Here is a 20,487-nt window from a genome sequence, read left to right on the forward strand (position 1 = left end):
CTCTCCCTGATCCCCAGCCGCATCTCGCAGTAATTAATACCTTTGTGACTTCAGTGGCACATCACAACGTAACGCTGGTGTTGCACCGTCTCATTGTGTAGCAGTGTGAGAACGGTAATCGGACCTCTGTCTTGCATGCCGTGACTGTGCGCATTGCTGTGTCTCCAGATCTGTTGCGGGCAGTGTGGATAATGTGTACGTGTGTGTGTGTGTCTCTCCGTGTCTCAGCGCGGGTGTGGCGCGCGTGTCGCAGTGCCTGCCTGTGGCTGTCAAGCGCTTTTTTTTTCCTCAATGAATCGGGATCTGCTCGCCCGTGATTGGTCAGAGGCGGTGCGCGAGCCGGCGCTCGGCGCGAGTGTTGCCATTGAAGAATTTCAGGCCCTGGCTGCGACGGGAGTGGCTGCAGGAGAAGGACACGCCCCCCACTATATAAACCGAGGCAGCCGCCTGTCAGCGGTTCAGACGCTGAGAGCAGTATTAGGAAGTGGAGGTATAGGGGACGTCAGCAGCAAGGGGACTTTCTTTTTTGTTGTTATTGTAACTTTCTGTTTTCGCTGATGTTGTGCGTCACCGGCAGTGCCGGGCTGTAGTTCCTCACAGCCGTGGACGTATATCAGGACAGCAGCGAGCTGAGAAGTCATTTCTCCCATCACCGTGTTCTTTCGCCCCATCCGCAGGTGTGAATTCATGTCTGTGTGCTATTCCCAGGTAAACTGGTAAGTACCGTCTTCTTTCTGCCCCTCTCTCCGTCTCCTTCCACCCTTGCCCGTCTCTCTGTCTCACCCCCCTCTCAGCCTCGGTTACCTGTCCCCCCCTCTTCCTCGGGCCCCCGGTGTCCTGCGCGGGGGGGGGCAGTTGGGAGAGGTGTTTGAAATCCCATCCTGCAGCGGGCAGGAGGTGGACAGAGCGCCCACCTGGGCAGCGCGAGTTTGTCCTCGGGGTGACCTCTGACTGTCGGAGCTCCGGAGGTGCAGCTTTAGCGTGGGGTTGGCGCGTTGGGGTGTCCACTCGTGTACCGGCAGGTCCTCATTAATTTCTAAGACGGGGGTCCGGCTGTGTCTCTGCTGGATTTTGTCGGAGAGCCCTGGTGCGAGACCGAGCCAGACGCCCACCGGGCTGGGGAGGCACGATGCACCGAGGCTCCGGCGAGGCTGTCCGGCGAATCTCACGCCCGCCGCGGCGCTGCGGGAGAGCGGCGGAGAATCTGTCGTTTTCTGCGCGGCGCGGTGAGCGGCAAAGCGCTCCTGCCCCAGGTCAGACCGGAGCCTCTGCCCTCCCCCCCCCTGCAGTTCTCGCTGCGAGTTCTCAAGAAATCGCGCAGGAGACGAGTGGAGTCCCTTTCCACAGCAGATGGAAAAAATAACAGCGCCTTTGGTCTGAAAGTGTTTTACCGACGGCACTGTTTTTTTTTTTCCTACCGTGTGCACGAGCAATCATCCCAGACGTTCGTGGGACGAGTTTCAGGGCTCCGTGGGTGCCTGGAGAGCGCTGTGCGCGTGTTTCCTGTAATGTTTAGGTGTTCGTGAAAATGGCTGGCTTTCAGTATCTAGTCACCTCGCAGCGCTGTCGCAAAAGACAGCGAATTGAAGCGTTGGGTTAAAGTCGAGCTCTGCTAAGATGACCAGTGTCAATGAACACTGTATGGGGCTCCTGGTGCCTGTTTCAGGGTCACAGTGTGTGTGTGGGGGGGCTCCTGGTTCCTGTTTCAGGGTCACAGTACAGAGGGTGTGTGGGGCTCCCGGTGCCTGTTTCAGGGTCACAGTGTGTGTGGGGGGGCTTCTGGTGCCTGTTTCAGGGTCACAGTGTGTGTGGGGGGGCTCCTGGTGCCTGTTTCAGGGTCACAGTGTGTGTGTGGGGCTGTTTCACAGTGCTGACACCATGCCTGTGTTCTCACAGTGCTCCTTTGCCCCTCTTGTCTCAGTGGGATTTCTTGGTGCCCCTGTTCCCTGGGGTCAGCCCAGCCCCTGTCAGGGGTCACGGCAGGGTGGCACCGCTGTGCCCAGGGGCAGCACAGGGGACTGGCACTCGTTAAAGCCCAGAGGGCCAGCGTCTCCACTGCAGAGCCCAGCTCCAGGCATGTCCCTGACTGTCCTGCTGGTTGAGCTGCAGTCTGTGTGTTACGGTGCTCGAACCCGAGCCCTGCGGTTAGAGAGTGCCGTGCAGTAAAGTCTTCCGCTGTGGCTGGCTGTAGAAGAGGCCCTGCCCTGCGCTGGGGCAGTCCGAGTTCCCCTGCGTCTGCACTTCCTCAGTACAGGCCTGCCATTACAGCTCCTGTTCAGTTTCAGCCCACTAGCCCGTTGCTAATTAGAACGGTAATTCTTAGTCATTAGAGAACCGGGGTTTCCAGTAGCCTGGTCTGGTTAGTGTGCTGTTTGTACAGGGTGCAGCTGCCGGTGGTGAGATAGTGTGTGCCTGTGCACTGTGAGGCAGTCCAGGCCCACAGCCTTGGGTTCTGGTAGGACAGTGAGGCTGTGCAGGCCTGCAGGTCCTGGGTTCTGGTAGCACGGGGAAAGAACTTGATACAAATATTAAAGGACTGTCCTGCACTGACAGACTGAAGGAACTGAGTCTCTTTAGTCTTGAGCAGAGAAGACTGTGAGGAGACTGATACCTGTACAAATATTAAAGGACCATCCTGCACTGACAGACTGAAGGAACTGAGTCTCTTTAGTCTTGAGCAGAGAAGACTGTGAGGAGACTGATACCTGTACAAATATTAAAGGACCGTCCTGCACTGACAGACTGAAGGAACTGAGTCTCTTTAGTCTTGAGCAGAGACGACTGTGAGGAGACCTGATACAAGCATTGAACATTTTTAGACAAAAGTCAACCCAGATCATTTCTTCAGAATTAACAGTGAAACATGAACCAGAGGACACAAGTGGAGCCTGTGAGGAAGTGCACTGAAAGTAAAGGACAGGCGGCCGTCTATACACAGAGGGAGGAGTGTTGCCCTGCCATGTTGTTGAAGCTGATGCTCTGGTTGCTTTGAAGAAGGAGCTGCATGAGATCCTGGGATCAGCTAACTACTAACTACCAAGCTGGCCTGATGGGCCAAGTGGCTCCTTTGATTGTGACATTTATGTTCTAGATCAAAACAGTCCTGAAGAATCTCCCTCAAGGCTGAGGTTGTAGGAGCTGATGTGCTCAACTCTTTGAGACTCTTGGGCAGCTAGTGAGGCCAAGTCTGCTGGCGATTTCAGTCAGTACTCTGTAACTGTCACCCATCGGGCAAAGTACATGAGTAACACAGCTCCTGGGATCATAGCTAGGAGGAGCAGGCCAGTCTGTGGCTCAGGCAGCCTGTAGGAGCAGGCCGGTTCGTTACTCCACAGCAGGCCCAGTCTGTGGCTCAAGCTGCCCTGGAGGAGCAGGCCGGTTCGTTACTCCACAGCAGGCCCAGTCTGTGGCTCAGGGTGCCCTGCAGGAGCAGGCCGATTCGTTACTCCACAGCAGGCCCAGTCTGTGGCTCAGGGTGCCCTGGAGGAGCAGGCCGGTTCGTTACTCCGCAGCAGGCCCAGTCTGTGGCTCAGGGTGCCCTGCAGGAGCAGGCCGGCTCGTTCCTCCACAGCAGGCCCAGTCTGTGGCTCAGGCTGCCCTGGAGGAGCAGGCCGGCTCGTTACGTGCGCATCAGTTAAATGACTGAGCCCTCAGTTGACCTGATTACAAGCTTTTGGATTAGATCTTCATTAATGTGCAGGAGGTGCAGTTTAGCCAGTGCGTTTAAACAACTTAAAACCACCAGCCTGTGAACACGGAGGACCCTGGGAGGTATCCACGTGAAGAGCTCAGCTCTGATGGAGGCCAGGTGAGCCCCTGCTGCTGTGAGTCTGTAGAGCTGTCGCATGGGAAGGCTGTACTGAACACTGGGGTGAGGAACACTTTTAGTGCCAACTCATTGTGGTCTTGCTCTCCAGGGAACGCGTCAGTGATGTTGACTGAACAGTGACAGTGCAGAGAGGGTGGGAGCTGGCCTCCAACCTGTAGCCTCGCGTTTCAGCAGCTCTGTTGTTAGGCCCGGAGAGCCCAGGACGCCCTGCGGCCTTGGAGACGAGACCGCGGCGGCTTGTTTGTTGTTCTGCCCGAGCGTTTCTCGGCAGCAGGGCCCGGAAACCCGGAAGCGCGCTTCCTGCTCGCTGGGGGGGAGTGAGGGCCGGCACGGTTTCTCCTTCCTGCTGCGGAGCCCGAGCAGCGCCGTGCCCCTCGGCGCCCGCTGAAGGAGGCCGCGGGCTAGAGGGGGGCGACAGCTGTTTCCAGACCGAAGAGGCCCTGGACCGCCAGGCAGTGAGCATCACGAGCTCGAGAGCGAGCTTTCATTTCTGTTAGACCCAGGGCTGGGCTGGGTAGCATGGACTGGGAGCTGTGGGACACTAACAGTGACGGAGCTGGGTGATTGATGTGGAGGGGATTCCCCTCCGCGCAGGGGACTTTCGCAGACGGGACACACTCGAACTCCCTGGGCCCACGCGCACTCACACACGCACGCGCACACGCAGAAGGGATTGTATGAACTGGCGATTTGTCTGGAACCTGCTGGAGTATGAAAAGCTTCCGTTTCTAAGGATGTTTTGGGGATGCTATATCCTCCCGGGGAGGCGTGACGCGCCCCCCCCCTCCTCGACAAGTGGATTACAGAGGAGACTGAAGCCAGCCTGCAGCCCTCCTATGGTCCTGTAGGTGCCCAGAGCACAGAACCATAAAGGCCTCCAACAGGAGGAGGCTACTGGGGCTACCTGGGGAGTCTGCCTGTGACACCCCAGGGTCCGGGCCAGAGAGTTCCCGGGGGGTGAGGGCACCCCTGATGGCCGAGCCAGGCTGAGCTGGAGCCCTGAGCTGGAGTCTTGCTTCATGTCCGCCCGCAGCTGGTCCTTCTGGGGGAGCTGCAGTCCCTGAACGAGACGCTCTGGGCTTCCACTTTTAACTGTCCAGGGCCACGCTCGGACTTTTTTTTCCACCCTTTATTATTTTCTATTCTGTTATTCTTAGCAGAGCAGGATGTTTATGCGAATCCAGCGGAGAAATATGGCTGGCAATAGTGTGTTTATCTTTATCCTTAAAGGAAGTTTCTTAAATAGTCACGCTGTGAAGGTCTCTCTCTCTCCTGAGTTATTTCCTCTTGGCTCCGGGCTGTGCAGAGCTCACAGGGAGCAGCGTTGCAGATCGCTCTTCGCCTCTCGTGCGGGTTGGGTGTCATTGTGCTCGTCTCCGAGTACAGACAACGCCCAGCACCGGTAACCCAGCAGGGAGAAGAAGGGTCCATCGCAGCTTGGTTCAACAAGCCTGGCAGGAGCCTCTTGCTTCTTCCAGGCAGAAAACGGGGCCAGCGAAGGACTCTGAGGTTTTAGAACAGGAAAGACCCTGTGCTGTTGCTGCCTCGAACCCCAGTTGCGGCCTCCCTGCCTCTGTTTCCCAGGGGGCTGTGGGGCTCCAGGTATGGGTAGCTCCTTGTGCTGCTACAGACAGAAGCACAGGAAGTGCAGTTTGAGGGGTGTTTTTGTTTCTGTTGGGCTGTTATTAGAATTGAAAAACTTTAAGATGTGCTCGAAACCAGCGAATTAGCAGTATTTCTTCCACTCTGGATAGCTAGTGGGAGGTTGAGTATAGACGCCTCCCAACCACAAGACCTCTGCTTCTTTCACATCAGACTGTTTCTCTGAAGTAGGCCAACATTTTATCTTTGTTTCGGTGCAAGAAAGATGTTCATCTGAATATCCAGATTTTTCCCGGCACTGATCAAAACAAAGCCTCTGGTTCTAGTTCATAGAATAATAGAAGTTCCCCTTTAATTTAATCTGGTGAAGCTTTCTCACTCCTCCCCCTGTGGTGCAGAATGGTGCTGTGTGTCTCCAGTGGGGCTGCTGGTGCAGAATGGTGCTGTGTGTCTCCAGTGGGGCTGCTGGTGCAGAATGGTGCTGTGTGTCTCCAGGTGGGGCTGCTGGTGCAGAATGGTGCTGTGTGTCTCCAGTGGGGCTGCTGGTACAGAATGGTGCTGTGTGTCTCCAGTGGGGCTGCTGGTACAGAATGGTGCTGTGTGTCTCCAGTGGGGCTGCTGGTACAGAATGGTGCTGTGTGTCTCCAATGGGGCTGCTGGTACAGAATGGTGCTGTGTGTGGGGTTGGGATGCTGGCATAGTGTGTGAAGAAATTATCAAACATTAATTTTCCCAGTCGGCTGGCAATGACCCCACACCACACAAGCTCACTCGAGGGGTGACCCGGAGCTGGGCAGGTGTAGTCATGTACACACGGAGTGCTGGTCTGTGTGCCGCGCACAGGAAACCCTTACTGCTGCGCATTGGGTTCTTGTTTGCGGTCCAGCTGCAAACGAGAGGTTTTTATATCGTGATGGAAATGTTTATATTTATATTTGGACTACACTCTCTTAAAAAGCGCCTTTCCCTCGGTGGGTCTCTGGTTCTGGTGTAGATGCCAGCGCTCGGTCTCCGCGGGGCTGTGGTCTGTGCATCTGCACTTTCTACAACCGGATTGGAAACTAGTCCACAAAGGGAGGCTCTTCCAGCTGCAGGCACGTTAGAAACGGACAGCAGCAAACTTTCCCAGCCCCTTATAATCTTGCAGCCCATTTCGGACCAGCAGCATGTGTGGCGCAGCCGGCTCGAGACCCATCGCTGCCTGCGCACGGTGCAGGTGAAGCACGTCCCCCTTGCGGGGTCGCCCCAGTGTGACCGGGTGGGGGCAGAGACACCGGTCCGCCACCGAGATCCTTCCCCACGCCGCTGCCAGGTTCCTGGACTGGCGGCCCCTGTAGGCCGAGCCCTGAGGCTGGGCAGGTGATCGTCCACCCTCCCTCCTCTGTGTCCGTGTAACACAAGGGGGACAGTCGGGGCACATCTGCAGGGCAGTTTCGCTTTCCCTCCCGTCCTCCTTTCTGTTTCATCGCGCTCGCTGCGCTGACAAGTGTCGGCGGTGCTAGTGAACGGGTAGGGCCCGGAGGAGCGCTAAGGTCAAAGCGCTAAGCGCTAAGGGGCGGGGCCAAAGCGAGGCAGTGGTCTGGGGACAGTCGGCCGCGGGGCTGGGCTGAGAGGGACGCTGAGGCCAGGGCTGGCGCGCCGTGGTCAGCGCCGCTGGGGAGGCCTGCTCTGTGTGCAGTAATCCAGCGCCGTGCACTGCGCTGCACGCCTACAGCGACTTTCACAATGACTGCGCTGCAGCCTCAGATGTGGGTTCCCGTCACAGCCCAGCGCTATCAGCAACAGCAGCAGCAGCAGCACAGCTAGGACAGCGGCCTCAGACTCCAGCCTTCGCTGAAGACGGAAAGACGCTTTCTTTTGTCTTCCCCTGCTGCGGCTCTCCTGCAACTGAGCTAACCCCCTGCCTCGGAGGTTCCCCTCGACGCGAGAGCACTGCGCCAGGTCCGAGAGCGCTCCCGAGCAGCGGGGACGTGTCTGCCCCTCTCCGCTCTCTCCTGTGTCCCGTCTCACTGCGCCCCCCCTCTGCCCCGCAGCTGCGCGTTCCTGCCCTCCTGCGAGATGACCGAGGTGATGATGACCAGCGCCCCCATGGACGATATCCGGCTGAGCCCTGGAAAAGACAGGCACTCCTACCAGGTAGGGTCCCTCTCCCCTCCAGACCGGGTCACCTCTTCGCTCCCGTTCCTGTTCCAGAACCGGGTCGGGCTCGCTCGCACCAGCGGTGTCTCTACAGCCTGGGGCTGCGGGAGGGGTTTGCTGGGCCGAGGTGTTACCCTGAGACACCCTCCCTACCCGTCCCGATCGTCACACTGAGCCCAGGCCGATGGCCCTGATCTCTGCACGCATCCCTGTGGCTGTGAATTGCAAGAAAGTTCGAAATGGTCTGTACCCCCCTGTTCTTCAGCAGAACTCCTCTGTACCAGTTTGTATGGGAGAGCCTGTCCCCGCCTGGGGCGGGTCTGGACATGGCTTCTGAAGCAGTGGGGCTGTGAAAACTGAGTTATGGTTGAAGTGCTGTCATTCTAAATGGCTCCTGCCGAGCAGACGCACATTCCCGTCCTTTCCCAGAAGTGGCACTGATGCCCTGGCTGTCCTGTACAAGGTGCCAGAGAGGTTCTGCTGCCTCTCCGTTGGGGTCTGTCATCCATCTGCCAACAGGTCCTCGCTCTCTCCCTCCCACACTCCCACACCATCTCGCTGGCCTCACATTCTCCACATTCCACTCGTTTCCCACTGGAGCGACCCCTGGCCCAAACACGCTCACCGGGCCAGGACCCAGAACCGACCGCTGTCTGCATGAGCTCAGCTCCCCGAGCCCAAACACACTCGCCGGGCCAGGACCCAGAACCGACCGCTGTCTGCATGAGCTCAGCTCCCGGAGCCCAAACACACTCACGGGCCAGGACCCAGAACTGACTCCCTCTCTGCAAGAGCTCAGCCCCACCCAGGCCCAAACACACTGCCGGGCCAGGACCAGAACCCCCTCTCTGCATGAGCTCAGCCTCAACCACAGCTTCCTGGGCCCAAACACACTGCCGGGCCAGGACCAATACCCCCTCTCTGCATGAGCTCAGCCTCAACCACAGCTCCCTGGGCCCAAACACACTGCCGGGCCAGGACCAGAACCCCCTCTCTGCATGAGCTCAGCCTCAACCACAGCTCCCTGGGCCCAAACACACTGCCGGGCCAGGACCAGAACCCCCTCTCCACATGAGCTCAGCCCCACACACACCGCCGGGCCAGGACCAGAACCCCCTCTCCACATGAGCTCAGCCCCACACACACCGCCGGGCCAGGACCAGAACCCCCTCTTCACATGAGCTCAGCCCCACACACACTGCCGGGCCAGGACCAGAACCCCCTCTCCACATGAGCTCAGCCCCACACACACCGCCGGGCCAGGACCAGAACCCCCTCTCCACATGAGCTCAGCCCCACACACACTGCCGGGCCAGGACCAGAACTCCCTCTCTGCATGAGCTCAGCCCAACCACAGCTCCCTGGGCCCAAACACACTGCCGGGCCAGGACCAGAACCCCCTCTCTGCATGAGCTCAGCCTCAACCACAGCTCCCTGGGCCCAAACACACTGCCGGGCCAGGACCAGAACCCCCTCTCCACATGAGCTCAGCCCCACACACACTGCCGGGCCAGGACCAGAACCCCCTCTTCACATGAGCTCAGCCCCACACACACCGCCGGGCCAGGACCAGAACCCCCTCTCCACATGAGCTCAGCCCCACACACACTGCCGGGCCAGGACCAGAACCCCCTCTTCACATGAGCTCAGCCCCACACACACTGCCGGGCCAGGACCAGAACCCCCTCTCCACATGAGCTCAGCCCCACACACACTGCCGGGCCAGGACCAGAACCCCCTCTCCACATGAGCTCAGCCCCACACACACTGCCGGGCCAGGACCAGAACCCCCTCTCTGCCCTCAGCCCCCCTCTGACTTCTTTCCCGCGGGGCTCCAGCAGATGCTTTCAAGTTGTTCACGTTCGACAGGTAGTATCGTTCTCTGTTACTGCTCACAGCAGCCCGGCCCCTGTGTCTGGACCGCGGACACACCCCGTTATTAACAGTGTTAAGCCAGTTCGTTCGCTGTTCTTTGCTTCTGCTGGAAAGGAGTGTATTTCACTCCAGGAACAGGACATGCCATTTTACACAGAGCTGGTGGAACGAGCTGCCCAGTCATGTTGAAGCCGATACCCTGGTTTCTTTCAAGAAACAGCTGGATGAGATCCTGGGACCGTTTAACTACTATCTACCAAATAGGACTGCTGGACCAAATGGCGTCTTGTTCATAGTTTTCCTGTACCTGTTTTGTGGAGCCTGTGTATTTGGCGTCCTGAGCCTGTTGCCTCTCTCTGGGGGGAGGGGGGGCGGTCTCTGCCAGGTGATACCAGGCGCTAAGCAGATTAGCAGGTGGCAGGAAGTTAGCAGCTTAATCCCTGAGTACGTGCAGCTTGTCTGCCTGCCTGCTGTGCTGTCTTTTCTTCAGCCTTGTTTTGGAAACTAGCAAAGAGCAGATATTGTTGTCCTGTTTGTTTTCTCTGCTATTGTCGTCCGTTCATCTTGGCCGGACTTGCATCGGCCGAGAAGCAGGAGATCCTTCCACCTTGCTTCCAGAAAAGCAGGCCTCCGTTCGTGTCCGCGTGTCTGCGCCCGTCTCGGGTTTTAAGAGTGCAGTCCGGAGGGCGAGGCGGGGTTCCGGGTTCAAGCCCCGACTGTGCCACTGACCCTCTTTGCCCTCACGAGAACAGGACAAGTGAGGCACTGTGACTGCTCTGCGTCAGTTCTTAACACCCTCTTTAGACTTGACCTCACCCCCTAATCAATCAGGACCACTCTCTAAGGAGCTTGGGGAGACGTGAGCCCACACTTCCGGCTCTAGAGGGAGCTCACAGGAGTCCAGCTGTCCTGCTGGTGCCGGAGGAGCCCGTTCCTCAGCACCGCTGGACTGTGTTCACACGCATCGCACCCCCTCAGGGCCAGCTGAGGTGCGAGAGTATCCTCCTCTTGGCTGAGAATCGGGGGGCAGATCAGTGCCCAGCCCCTGATGCGCTCTGATGGGTTTCTGCTCAGCTCCTCTAATCGGATGAGCCCGGGGATGACGCGCAGCCTAATTCGCCCGTTAGGCTCATCCGTGTCGGAGTAAGACGTCAACGGAGGGCCTCTGCTCAGGCTTCTCGCTAAGTCCCTCGGCTCCAGAGCTGGTATCCGCTTGCTCCTGAAGTCCGGAAGCCCCCTCCAGACGGAACGGGAGGCTGGAGGCCGCTGCCCTTGCCAGAAGTAGCTCGAACGAACTCGAGGGGGAGCGTGACGCTGACCGGTACCGGACAGGAGAGAGCACTCCGTCCTGCCCTCTCTCCCTGTCCCGGGACACCGGGTCACTCCAGCCCCCTGCCCCTCCATTATGATGTAAACAGAATATTTTTAGACATAATCTTTTTTTTCTGGGAAGACTATCCCCAGCCGGGAAGTTGTCTAACGGAAGGCTTTATTTTCCTGGCCCGCTCCGTCCAGCTGCGGCAGCGAGTGATGGGAGCAGGGGGGGCTCCGATCTTGAAAACGCAGGAGCGGGCGGAGGGGCGCAGGGGAGGGGGGCTCTGCGGGGGGGCGATCCGAACGCTCCCGCCCGCGCGATCTCGGACAGCCGGGGGCCCTGCCCTCTCCACCTCCACCGCCACCACCCCTGCCCTCCGCTGCCGAGAGCGGGAAGCCGGCGGGTTTCTGGGCGTCGCGGGACGGGGGGGGGGGGAGACCGGCCAGGCCCGTTTTGTTGTGTCCCGGGCACGGGCATCCTCCCGGGGAGCCGAGCTCTGCCTGCAAGAGGAGAGAGAGAGAGGGGCACGGCCCTGGAGCGCCAACCAGCACGCCGCCCGCCCGCTGACAGGGGGCTAATCTGCCCAAGACCGCCGCCAGCCCCTCGCCACTTCCCCAGCGGGGCGATAATCACCCCCCCCCCTGCTGAAACACGCAAGGGGACCGGCGCAGAGCACTTCACCGCCAGGGAAGGTGCCAGAGCCGTCCTCGCAGGGCCAGGGCAGTACTGTCAAGTGGACTGCAGCAGCTTTTATTTCATGTCCATCTAGTCCAGTGAGAGGGGCTAGCAGGGCTTCTCACGGTCCTCGTGTTTCGGGGCTAAACCAGCTGCCCAGTGTAGGGAGGGGGGGCTCCTGATTTCTGCAGTGGGGACTTTGAATAGCTCATTGATCCCAGGGTCTCATCCAGCTGTTTCTTGAAAGAAACCAGGATATCCGCTTCAGGCTGAGGGGTTTGTTTCATACTCCCACACCCCTTTGTGTACAGACAGTCGCCTCCCCCGCCCCCCCCCCGTCCTGACTGACCACAGCTGGGGCGATGGAAACAGCTGGCTGCACGTTCCTAGAGACTGACTGAAGATCTCAGGGCAGACTGGGCCTGGCGAAGACCTGACTCTGTCAAAACTCCCTTACAGACCCGTCTCTTCTACAGCTTTTCAGCTGTGCGATGGGGCTTTACTGGGTCAACGGCACTCCTGTTTTTTTCCTACTTCCTGTCGAGTGCGCCGGGCGCCTCTGTGCTTAGCGCGGTGTTTATGTGCTTATGGAAAAACACAGCTGCAGCACACAGCGCAAAAACGCAGCCATGTGGTCGGAAGCTTTTCCCCTCCTCCGGAGTCCTGCCTTCGCTCTCTTGTCCCTTTCTCTGCCTTGTTTGAAAAAGTGACGTGTGCGAGCGCACATTCCTCTCGAGCCGGCTCGCCCCCGGCCCCTCTTCCTGGCCCCGTCGGTCCGTGATGATTCCCACGCGGTCCGGCCGCTGTCGAGAGGGTGTGTTCCTGCCCACACCCCTCTCCCAGCGGGGAGCCACCACAGCTGTCCGGCTGTGCGGACGGCTCTCTGCTCCTGCTTTCTCTTCAAAACCTGGGCCGGGGTTCAACGCTCTCGTGAAGCTCTCTCAAGATGGGAGGAGCGAGGTCGGAGGTCGGAGGTCGGAGGTCAGGGGGCAGCCCTGCAGGACGCCAGGGCTCCGAGCTCGGCCATGTCCCTCCCAGCCCCCAAACCCCCCCCACCAGCTGCGGTGTCTCTGCTCCCAGTGCCAGGGACAGCGGATGGGACTGGAGCCTGATGCTTTGTTTCCACTGGGCTGCGTGCCCGGACTCGGAAGACGGAGGTTTAAAAATAGGCTCCAGGATCCCGATTGCGCTGAAGTATGTGCCGCGGCTGCCGTCCGCTTCGTCAGCAGCGGTGGGGCTGCGAGGGCGGCCGGCGCCGGGCGGGGGAGTCTCACGCTCTCCCGGGCTTCTCTCCCCAGATCTTCCCCGACCCCTCGGACTTCGAGCGCTGCTGCAAGCTGAAGGACCGGCTGCCCTCCATCGTGGTGGAGCCCACGGAGGGCGAGGTGGAGAGCGGCGAGCTGCGCTGGCCCCCCGAGGAGTTCCTGGTCAGCGAGGAGGAGGAGGAGGAGGAGGAGGAAGAGGAGAAGATGAGCCAGGAGGGCGGGAGCCCCTGCCCCCCGGCCCAGGACCTCCAGCACTAGAGTGGGGCTCTCGGGGACACAGAGACACAGCCCTCTCCCCCCTCCCCCCTCCCCCCCCAACACGCGCACAGGCACCCGCGCGCCCGCTCTGTTGACAGCGCTCTCTGCCAGATCGCTATCGGCCTTCCTGCCCGTCGGCGGAGGGCCGTGTGGGAGGCAGGCTCGCGGTGTTTTTGTCTCTTTCCACCTTTGTCTGGGGCAATGACTGATCTTCTTCTTTTTTTTTTCGCTCTGGAAAACATGAGAGTTGGGGTTTCTGTTATTGTTTTTCATGTACCGGTTTTTTGTATTTTTCCAACCACGGCGAGCGCAGGGGGGTTTCTGGCTGACGGCGCGAGGACGGAGGGACAGGTGCCGCAGAAGCGAGCTGACAGCGTGGGGGCTGGGGGGGGGGCGGCGGCTCCTCCTCTCTCCCGCCCGGCGACGGCACAACCCCGGTCGCCCGCCACCCCCACCCCGTGCTCGTGTTCCCGCCTGTTCCTGCGCGCACAGGCTCGCTGCGTCGTCCCACTTCCTGTGTCCTTGATGTGGACCAGGTGTCTGGCTCTTGAGGACCCCAGTTTAACAGGGACATGGCGAGACGGGGCAGGACGGAGCACGGCGGAGGGAAACGGCGCCCTGCCAGCCGGTTTCCACCCCTCCTGCCGGTCGAGCTTGGCGGGCCTGGGAAGCCAACCCGCGCTTCCTGTCCGGTCAGGCTTCTCGCGGTGTTGGTGCTCCTCCTCCAGCAGGGTGAGAGCGCTCCTCTCTCGCTGGGGGGGGGGGCAGGGAACCGTGGATAAACCAAGCTTCCCCCATCGCGGGGGACGAGCCGTGCAGGCCCAGTGCCCGCCCCGCGCGCCAGCTGGAGCTCGGCAGGAGGGTGGGACTGGGAGAGGGGCGGAACCCTCCGGAGCCCGGGGACTCGGAGAGGGCAAACGCAGAACTGGAGGGGGCATGGAAATGGACCGCAGTCGTCGGGGAGGTCGTCCGTGCGAGAGCGTCTCTCCCCAGGCCCGTCCCGAGCCAACACGTGGACCCATCCACCAGGGCCCACCAAGACCCGACCTCAACGCAACGGGCCGGCTCTGCCGCGGCGCCACCTCCTGGTCAGGCTGAGTCCGTCTCTCCGGCCCGTTTCAAGCAGAACCTGCCCCCGGCTCTGCGGGCCCTGTCCCCATCGCGCGCGAGGCTGTTGGGGTGACGTGACTGAGGGGGAGGGGGAGACCGCGGCAGGTGAAACAGATTTTGATGTTTTGCTGGCCTGGGAGCGCCCCCCCCGAGACTGACCGCCGGCCTTCTGTGTAAATGTTTCACGTTTTCATTGTGGTTGTCTGAACACGGCAAGACTGTATAATTTTTTCTCTCTCTCTCTCTGTGCTATAGTCTGTAGGATTTGTCATTATTTTTCCTTTTCTGTAAAGCTCAGGGAGAAAGCTGGCATTTTTTCAAACAACATTTCTGTCACGGAGACAGAGACAGTTTGTAAATAAACGGTTGAAAGTGCTTTCCAAGGCCGCGGTGTCTCTCTGTCAGTCTGGGAGGAGATCGTCCAGCAGGGCCGGATCTCTTCAGAGCCGAGCCCCAGGGTGTCATTGCTCCTTAAATCGCCCATGAGGCCATATAGAACTCTGTATCTTAAGGCCGCAGTGGATTTGGAAACGCCTAGAAAGCCAACAGGCTGCTGCTGCTCTCCAGGACTGGCTGACTTCAATCTTGTGTTCGCTCTGGGGGTTTCTTGAGAGTTTGTGTTGTCGCTGTTCAAATGCGAGCGTTTCCTTTGGAGTCTAACATCGTCAAGGCAGTGTGTGAGCGGGGAAACAGCCACACTGATGTCGGGTTTAGAGAAACACAGACTCCAGTACTGTCGGTGTCAAGATGGACATTTCCACCATGGCACTTCAGATCTTGGCCTAGGAGGAGCACGTGTACTGTATGTTATAACACAACGTGTCCCAGGGGGAGAGCACCGGAGAACTGGACCTGCTTCCACCCCCAGTTTCTCTCAGGAGGGTTGGACCCTGACCAGCTATGTGCAGTACCCACGATGCCAAGCAGGCAGGCAGCCCGTTGGGGAGACAGGCCTGTCTCCTTCCTCTTCACCTGCTCCTGCCAGCCTCCTCGCTCCCACCTCCCTCTGTTGCCCTCTGAGGCTCTGTAGTCCCCTTGCAGGCCGAGATAATAGAGGGGTAGACAGACACAAGGTGGACAGAGGAGCAGACAGGTGTCGGGTGGACAGAGGCAGACAGACACCAGGTGGACAGAGGAGCAGACAGGTGTTGGGTGGACAGAGGCAGACAGACACCAGGTGGACAGAGGAGCAGACAGACGTCGGGTGGACAGAGGGGCAGACAGACACCAGGTGGACAGAGGAGCAGACAGGTGTCGGGTGGACAGAGAGGCAGACAGACGTCGGGTGGACAGAGAGGCAGACAGACGTCGGGTGGACAGAGAGGCAGACAGACGTCGGGTGGACAGAGGCAGACAGACAGACGTCGGGTGGACAGAGGCAGACAGACACCAGGTGGACAGAGGAGCAGACAGGTGTCGGGTGGACAGAGGCAGACAGACACCAGGTGGACAGAGGAGCAGAAGGTGTCGGGTGGACAGAGAGGCAGACAGACACCAGGTGGACAGAGGAGCAGACAGGTGTCGGGTGGACAGAGGCAGACAGACACCAGGTGGACAGAGGAGCAGAAGGTGTCGGGTGGACAGAGAGGCAGACAGACACCAGGTTGACAGAGGAGCAGAAGGTGTCGGGTGGACAGAGAGGCAGACAGACACCAGGTGGACAGAGGAGCAGACAGGTGTCGGGTGGACAGAGGCAGACAGACACCAGGTGGACAGAGGAGCAGACAGGTGTCGGGTGGACAGAGGCAGACAGACACCAGGTGGACAGAGGAGCAGACAGGTGTCGGGTGGACAGAGGCAGACAGACACCAGGTGTGGACAGAGGAGCAGACAGACACCAGGTGGACAGAGGAGCAGACAGACACCAGGTGGACAGAGGAGCAGACAGACGTCGGGTGGACAGAGGGGCAGACAGACACCAGGTGGACAGAGGGGCAGACAGGTGTCGGGTGGACAGAGGGGCAGACAGGTGTCGGGTGGACAGAGGGGCAGACAGACACCAGGTGGACAGAGGAGCAGACAGGTGTCGGGTGGACAGTGTGGCTTTATGGGCATCTCAAACATGCACAGACATATGTCTAAGACTGAATTTGGAAGGTAGTTTTTTCAGAACACACACAGTGACCACAGGGTGTCATCAGGGATTAAAGCACCTAAGTGCACAGGACTGTGCTGCCTATGTCAGGCAGACTCAGTTTCAGTGCTGATAGTGCCTTGTTTTGCCTCTGAGAGCGCTGCAGTGCGTCTGCTCTCATGCCCTGTCACCAGGAGGCGCTGTGCCGGGGGTCACCATGTTTTCACTACAGCAGTGACAGAATCTGCACCATCTTTAACAGTGTCCTCTCCTCTCCTCAGCCTCGCTCTCCGTGTTCAGTGTCTCTTCCTCTCTCCTCTCCCCCTTCCCCCCCCCACCTGCTCAGCTTTTGCACACAGTGATTTCCTGTGTCGGTGAGCCCAGGCTGCAGCGAGTGTATAAATAGCACCGTGTGGACCGCAGCCCTGTCTTCCTGCCTGCTGCAGCTCTGCTCAACTGCGCCCCCTGTCTCTCCGGGCGTGTGTCTGCGCCAGTGCTGCTTCCCTGTGTGCATCGTCATCTCCACCTCTGCATATCTGTGAAAGTCTTCGAGTGTGTAATGTGTGCAGCTATGTGGTTTATCTGTGTTCGCCTTCCACACAATCTCCTGTTTCCTTCTTTCCTCTCTCTCCCCTCTTTGATACCCTGTCCTCTCCCTATTCACTCTGTTCCTCAGGCTGTGACAGGAGATCACATACTGGGCTGCCAGTTCAACTGAGTTCCCTCCTCCCTCTCCCAGTAGGATTGGGACCCGTTGTGATGCTGGCAGGTGTGGGAATTCTGGGATTAGATTTGTTATTTAAGAGAAGAATGTTTGTTGAAACCCCGAGTGTTTCTCACAGTGCAGTAGGAAGTACATCTCTGTCTCAGTGTCTCCCTGCTGTCTGTTTCCCCAGCCTCTGAGCTGGCCATAGAGCTGTACTGACCTGTACTTCCTCAGGGTCTGTTTCTGTTTGTGTTTCTTATCTTGGTCAAATATTCGGCTAGTGTGTATTGTCTGTTTAGGGTTCTGTAGTATTCCAGTTTATGTTGTGTTTGTGTGTGTGTGTGTCCCAGTGTGTGAGATATTGCTGTTTGATCTGTGCTGTGATGTGGCTGAGTCTGAGTCGTGGTGCTGTACAGTAGCAGAGCTGTCCTGGGGCTGGCTGGTCTCAGTGTGGCTTGGAGTGGGAGTACCAGGACAATCCCTGTCCTCTCTGATCCAGCCGTCCTCATTGATATAGATATTGATCAGTGTCCGGCCAGGAGCTCAGACTGTTCCCACACCTGTTATGTAATTGATATAGATATTGATCACCATTGAGCTCAGCCTTCAGTTCTCACTGTGCACTTGCTCGGATCTCTACCCTTTCTCTGATCCCGTACCCTGCCATGCTGTCCCAGTGGAGAGTGCCAGTCTGTTTTCCTCATTACTGTTATAAATAATCCCCAATTTTCCACTCAATCCTGGGAGCAGACCTTTTCACAGACTTTGGAAAATTGACTTTACCCACACAGTAAAATACGCACAAAGATACACAGACAGTGAAATACGCACAAAGATACACAGACAGTGAAATACACTGTCAAATTATATACACAAACACACTGACAGTGAAATATACACACAGACACACTGACAGCGAAATACACAATGAAATACACACACAGACACACTGACAGTGAAATACACAATGAAATATATACAGACACACTGACAATGAAATACACAGTGAGTTATACACACACAGATACACTGACAATGAAATACACAGTGAGTTATACACACAGACACACACACAGTGAAATACACAATGAAATACACACCCAGACACACTGACAGTGAAATACACAATGAAATATATACAGACACACAGTGAAATACACAATGAAATATATACAGACACACTGACAGTGAAATATACAATGAAATACACACACACAGATACACAGACAGTGAAATACACTGTCAAATTATACACACAGAAACACTGACAGTGAAATACACAATGAAATACACACAGACACACTGAGTGAAATACACAATGAAATATATACAGACACACTGACAGTGAAATACACAATGAAATACACACACAGTGAAATATACAATGAAATACACACACACACACAGATACACTGACAATGAAATACACAGTGAGTTATACACCCAGACACACTCACAGTGAAATACACAATGAAATATACACAGACACACTGACGGTGAAATACACACAGGTACACCCACACACTGCCAATGAGAGGCACAGACTCTGTCCGGCAGGCCGTGTGGGTCAGTGGTCAGCCGGGGCAGGGCGTCCAGAGCGAGCGCGTGTGTGCGTGTGTGCGTGTGTGCGAGTCTGGAGGAGCTGGGGGCGGGGCTGTGCGGGCTGGCGGATTGTTTCCATTGGAAAGAATGTCAGGAATGGCTGGGGAGCCGCTGTCCCGAGTCCGTGCCCTGCAGCATGACAGCGCTGCAGCGCACATCCGAGCACAGGAAGCAGGGTCCCTTAGGGGACCCCACGAAGAGAGAGCGCTGGGGTCCGGGGTACGACTGGAACACACCTCCAGCTCCACACTTGAGCTGCGCCGAGCGTGCGCTCAGGGCCTGTGTGCACTCACTGCCAGGCAGGAGCAGGACGAACTGGAGGTTCTCTTCAGAGAGAGGCTCTGTCCACTGCCCTTGACTGACCGATCTTGACACCCGCAGGGAGAGGAGGAGGAGGAGGAGGATGGCGAAGATGATCCTGTTAGAGACGGTGGTGATGACAACAGTGTTGGTACTGGTAAATCACAGACACCATAGGGATGGTGTTGATGAAAACAGTGGTGGCACTAATAATAATGATGATGACACACACCAGAGCCAGAGTCTGAGATACACACACTGTCCCACTCCACACACACCAGAGCCAGAGTCAGAGATACACACTGTCCCACTCCACACACACCAGAGCCAGAGTCAGAGATACACACTGTCCCACTCCACACACACCAGAGATACACACACTGTCCCACTCCACACACACCAGAGCCAGAGTCTGAGATACACACTGTCCCACTCCACACACACCAGAGCCAGAGTCAGAGATACACACTGTCCCACTCCACACACACCAGAGCCAGAGTCAGAGATACACACTGTCCCACTCCACACACACCAGAGCCAGAGTCAGAGATACACACTGTCCCACTCCACACACACCAGAGATACACACACTGTCCCACTCCACACACACCAGAGCCAGAGTCTGAGATACACACTGTCCCACTCCACACACACACCAAAGATACACACACTGTCCCACTCCACACACACCAGAGCCAGAGTCAGAGATACACACTGTCCCACTCCACACACACCAGAGCCAGAGTCAGAGATACACACTGTCCCACTCCACACACACCAGAGATACACACACTGTCCCACTCCACACACACCAGAGCCAGAGTCTGAGATACACACTGTCCCACTCCACACACACCAGAGCCAGAGTCAGAGATATACACTGTCCCACTCCACACACACCAGAGCCAGAGTCAGAGATACACACTGTCCCACTCCACACACACCAGAGATACACACACTGTCCCACTCCACACACACCAGAGCCAGAGTCTGAGATACACACTGTCCCACTCCACACACACCAGAGCCAGAGTCAGAGATACACACTGTCCCACTCCACACACACACCAGAGCCAGAGATACACACTGTCCCACTCCACACACACACCAGAGATACACACACTGTCCCACTCCACACACACCAGAGCCAGAGTCTGAGATACACACTGTCCCACTCCACACACACCAGAGATACACACACTGTCCCACTCCACACACACACCAGAGATACACACACTGTCCCACTCCACACACACCAGAGCCAGAGTCTGAGAAAACACTGTCCCACTCCACACACACCAGAGCCAGAGTCAGAGATACACACTGTCCCACTCCACACACACCAGAGCCAGAGTCAGAGATACACACTGTCCCACTCCACACACACCAGAGCCAGAGTCAGAGATACACACTGTCCCACTCCACACACACCAGAGCCAGAGTCAGAGATACACACTGTCCCACTCCACACACACCAGAGCCAGAGTCTGAGATACACACTGTCCCACTCCACACACACACCAAAGATACACACACTGTCCCACTCCACACACACCAGAGCCAGAGTCTGAGATACACACTGTCCCACTCCACACACACACCAGAGATACACACACTGTCTCACTCCACACACACACCAGAGACACACCAGAGCCAGAGTCAGAGATACACACTGTCCCACTCCACACACACCAGAGCCAGAGTCAGAGATACACACTGTCACACTCCACACACACA

General features: G+C 57.7%; 2 protein-coding genes across 2 annotated transcripts; both read left to right on the top strand.

The window, feature by feature from the left end:
- Nucleotides 1-451: 451 nt before the first annotated feature.
- lbh (LBH regulator of WNT signaling pathway) lies at nt 452-14,443 on the top strand. The gene is made up of 3 exons (XM_069199154.1): nt 452-716; nt 7,465-7,567; nt 12,734-14,443. The coding sequence occupies exons 1-3, from the start codon at nt 688-690 to the stop codon at nt 12,956-12,958; spliced, it is 357 nt and encodes a 118-aa protein (XP_069055255.1). The 5' UTR covers nt 452-687; the 3' UTR covers nt 12,959-14,443.
- On the top strand, nt 13,531-18,886 carry LOC138225531 (pre-mRNA-splicing factor 38B-like). The gene is made up of 4 exons (XM_069185856.1): nt 13,531-13,690; nt 13,952-14,046; nt 15,123-15,618; nt 15,725-18,886. Exons 1-4 carry the CDS (start codon nt 13,531-13,533, stop codon nt 16,273-16,275), a joined length of 1,302 nt encoding a protein of 433 aa, XP_069041957.1. The 3' UTR covers nt 16,276-18,886.
- Nucleotides 18,887-20,487: the final 1,601 nt, after the last annotated feature.

This window comes from Lepisosteus oculatus, chromosome 2 (assembly GCF_040954835.1).
Source record: "Lepisosteus oculatus isolate fLepOcu1 chromosome 2, fLepOcu1.hap2, whole genome shotgun sequence".
Taxonomy (NCBI): domain Eukaryota; kingdom Metazoa; phylum Chordata; class Actinopteri; order Semionotiformes; family Lepisosteidae; genus Lepisosteus; species Lepisosteus oculatus.

Bases quoted from the DNA above. Each gene is read 5' to 3' on its own strand.
- lbh (XM_069199154.1), top strand. From the start codon at position 688: ATGTCTGTGTGCTATTCCCAGGTAAACTG. The intron at 717-7,464 runs GTAAGTACCGTC...TCTGCCCCGCAG, and splicing joins TGCTATTCCCAGGTAAACTG to CTGCGCGTTCCTGCCCTCCT. The intron at 7,568-12,733 runs GTAGGGTCCCTC...TTCTCTCCCCAG, and splicing joins AAGACAGGCACTCCTACCAG to ATCTTCCCCGACCCCTCGGA.
- LOC138225531 (XM_069185856.1), top strand. From the start codon at position 13,531: ATGGCGAGACGGGGCAGGACGGAGCACGGCGGAGGGAAACGGCGCCCT. The intron at 13,691-13,951 runs GTGAGAGCGCTC...GTCTCTCCCCAG, and splicing joins GGTGCTCCTCCTCCAGCAGG to GCCCGTCCCGAGCCAACACG. The intron at 14,047-15,122 runs GTCAGGCTGAGT...CCGAGATAATAG, and splicing joins TGCCGCGGCGCCACCTCCTG to AGGGGTAGACAGACACAAGG.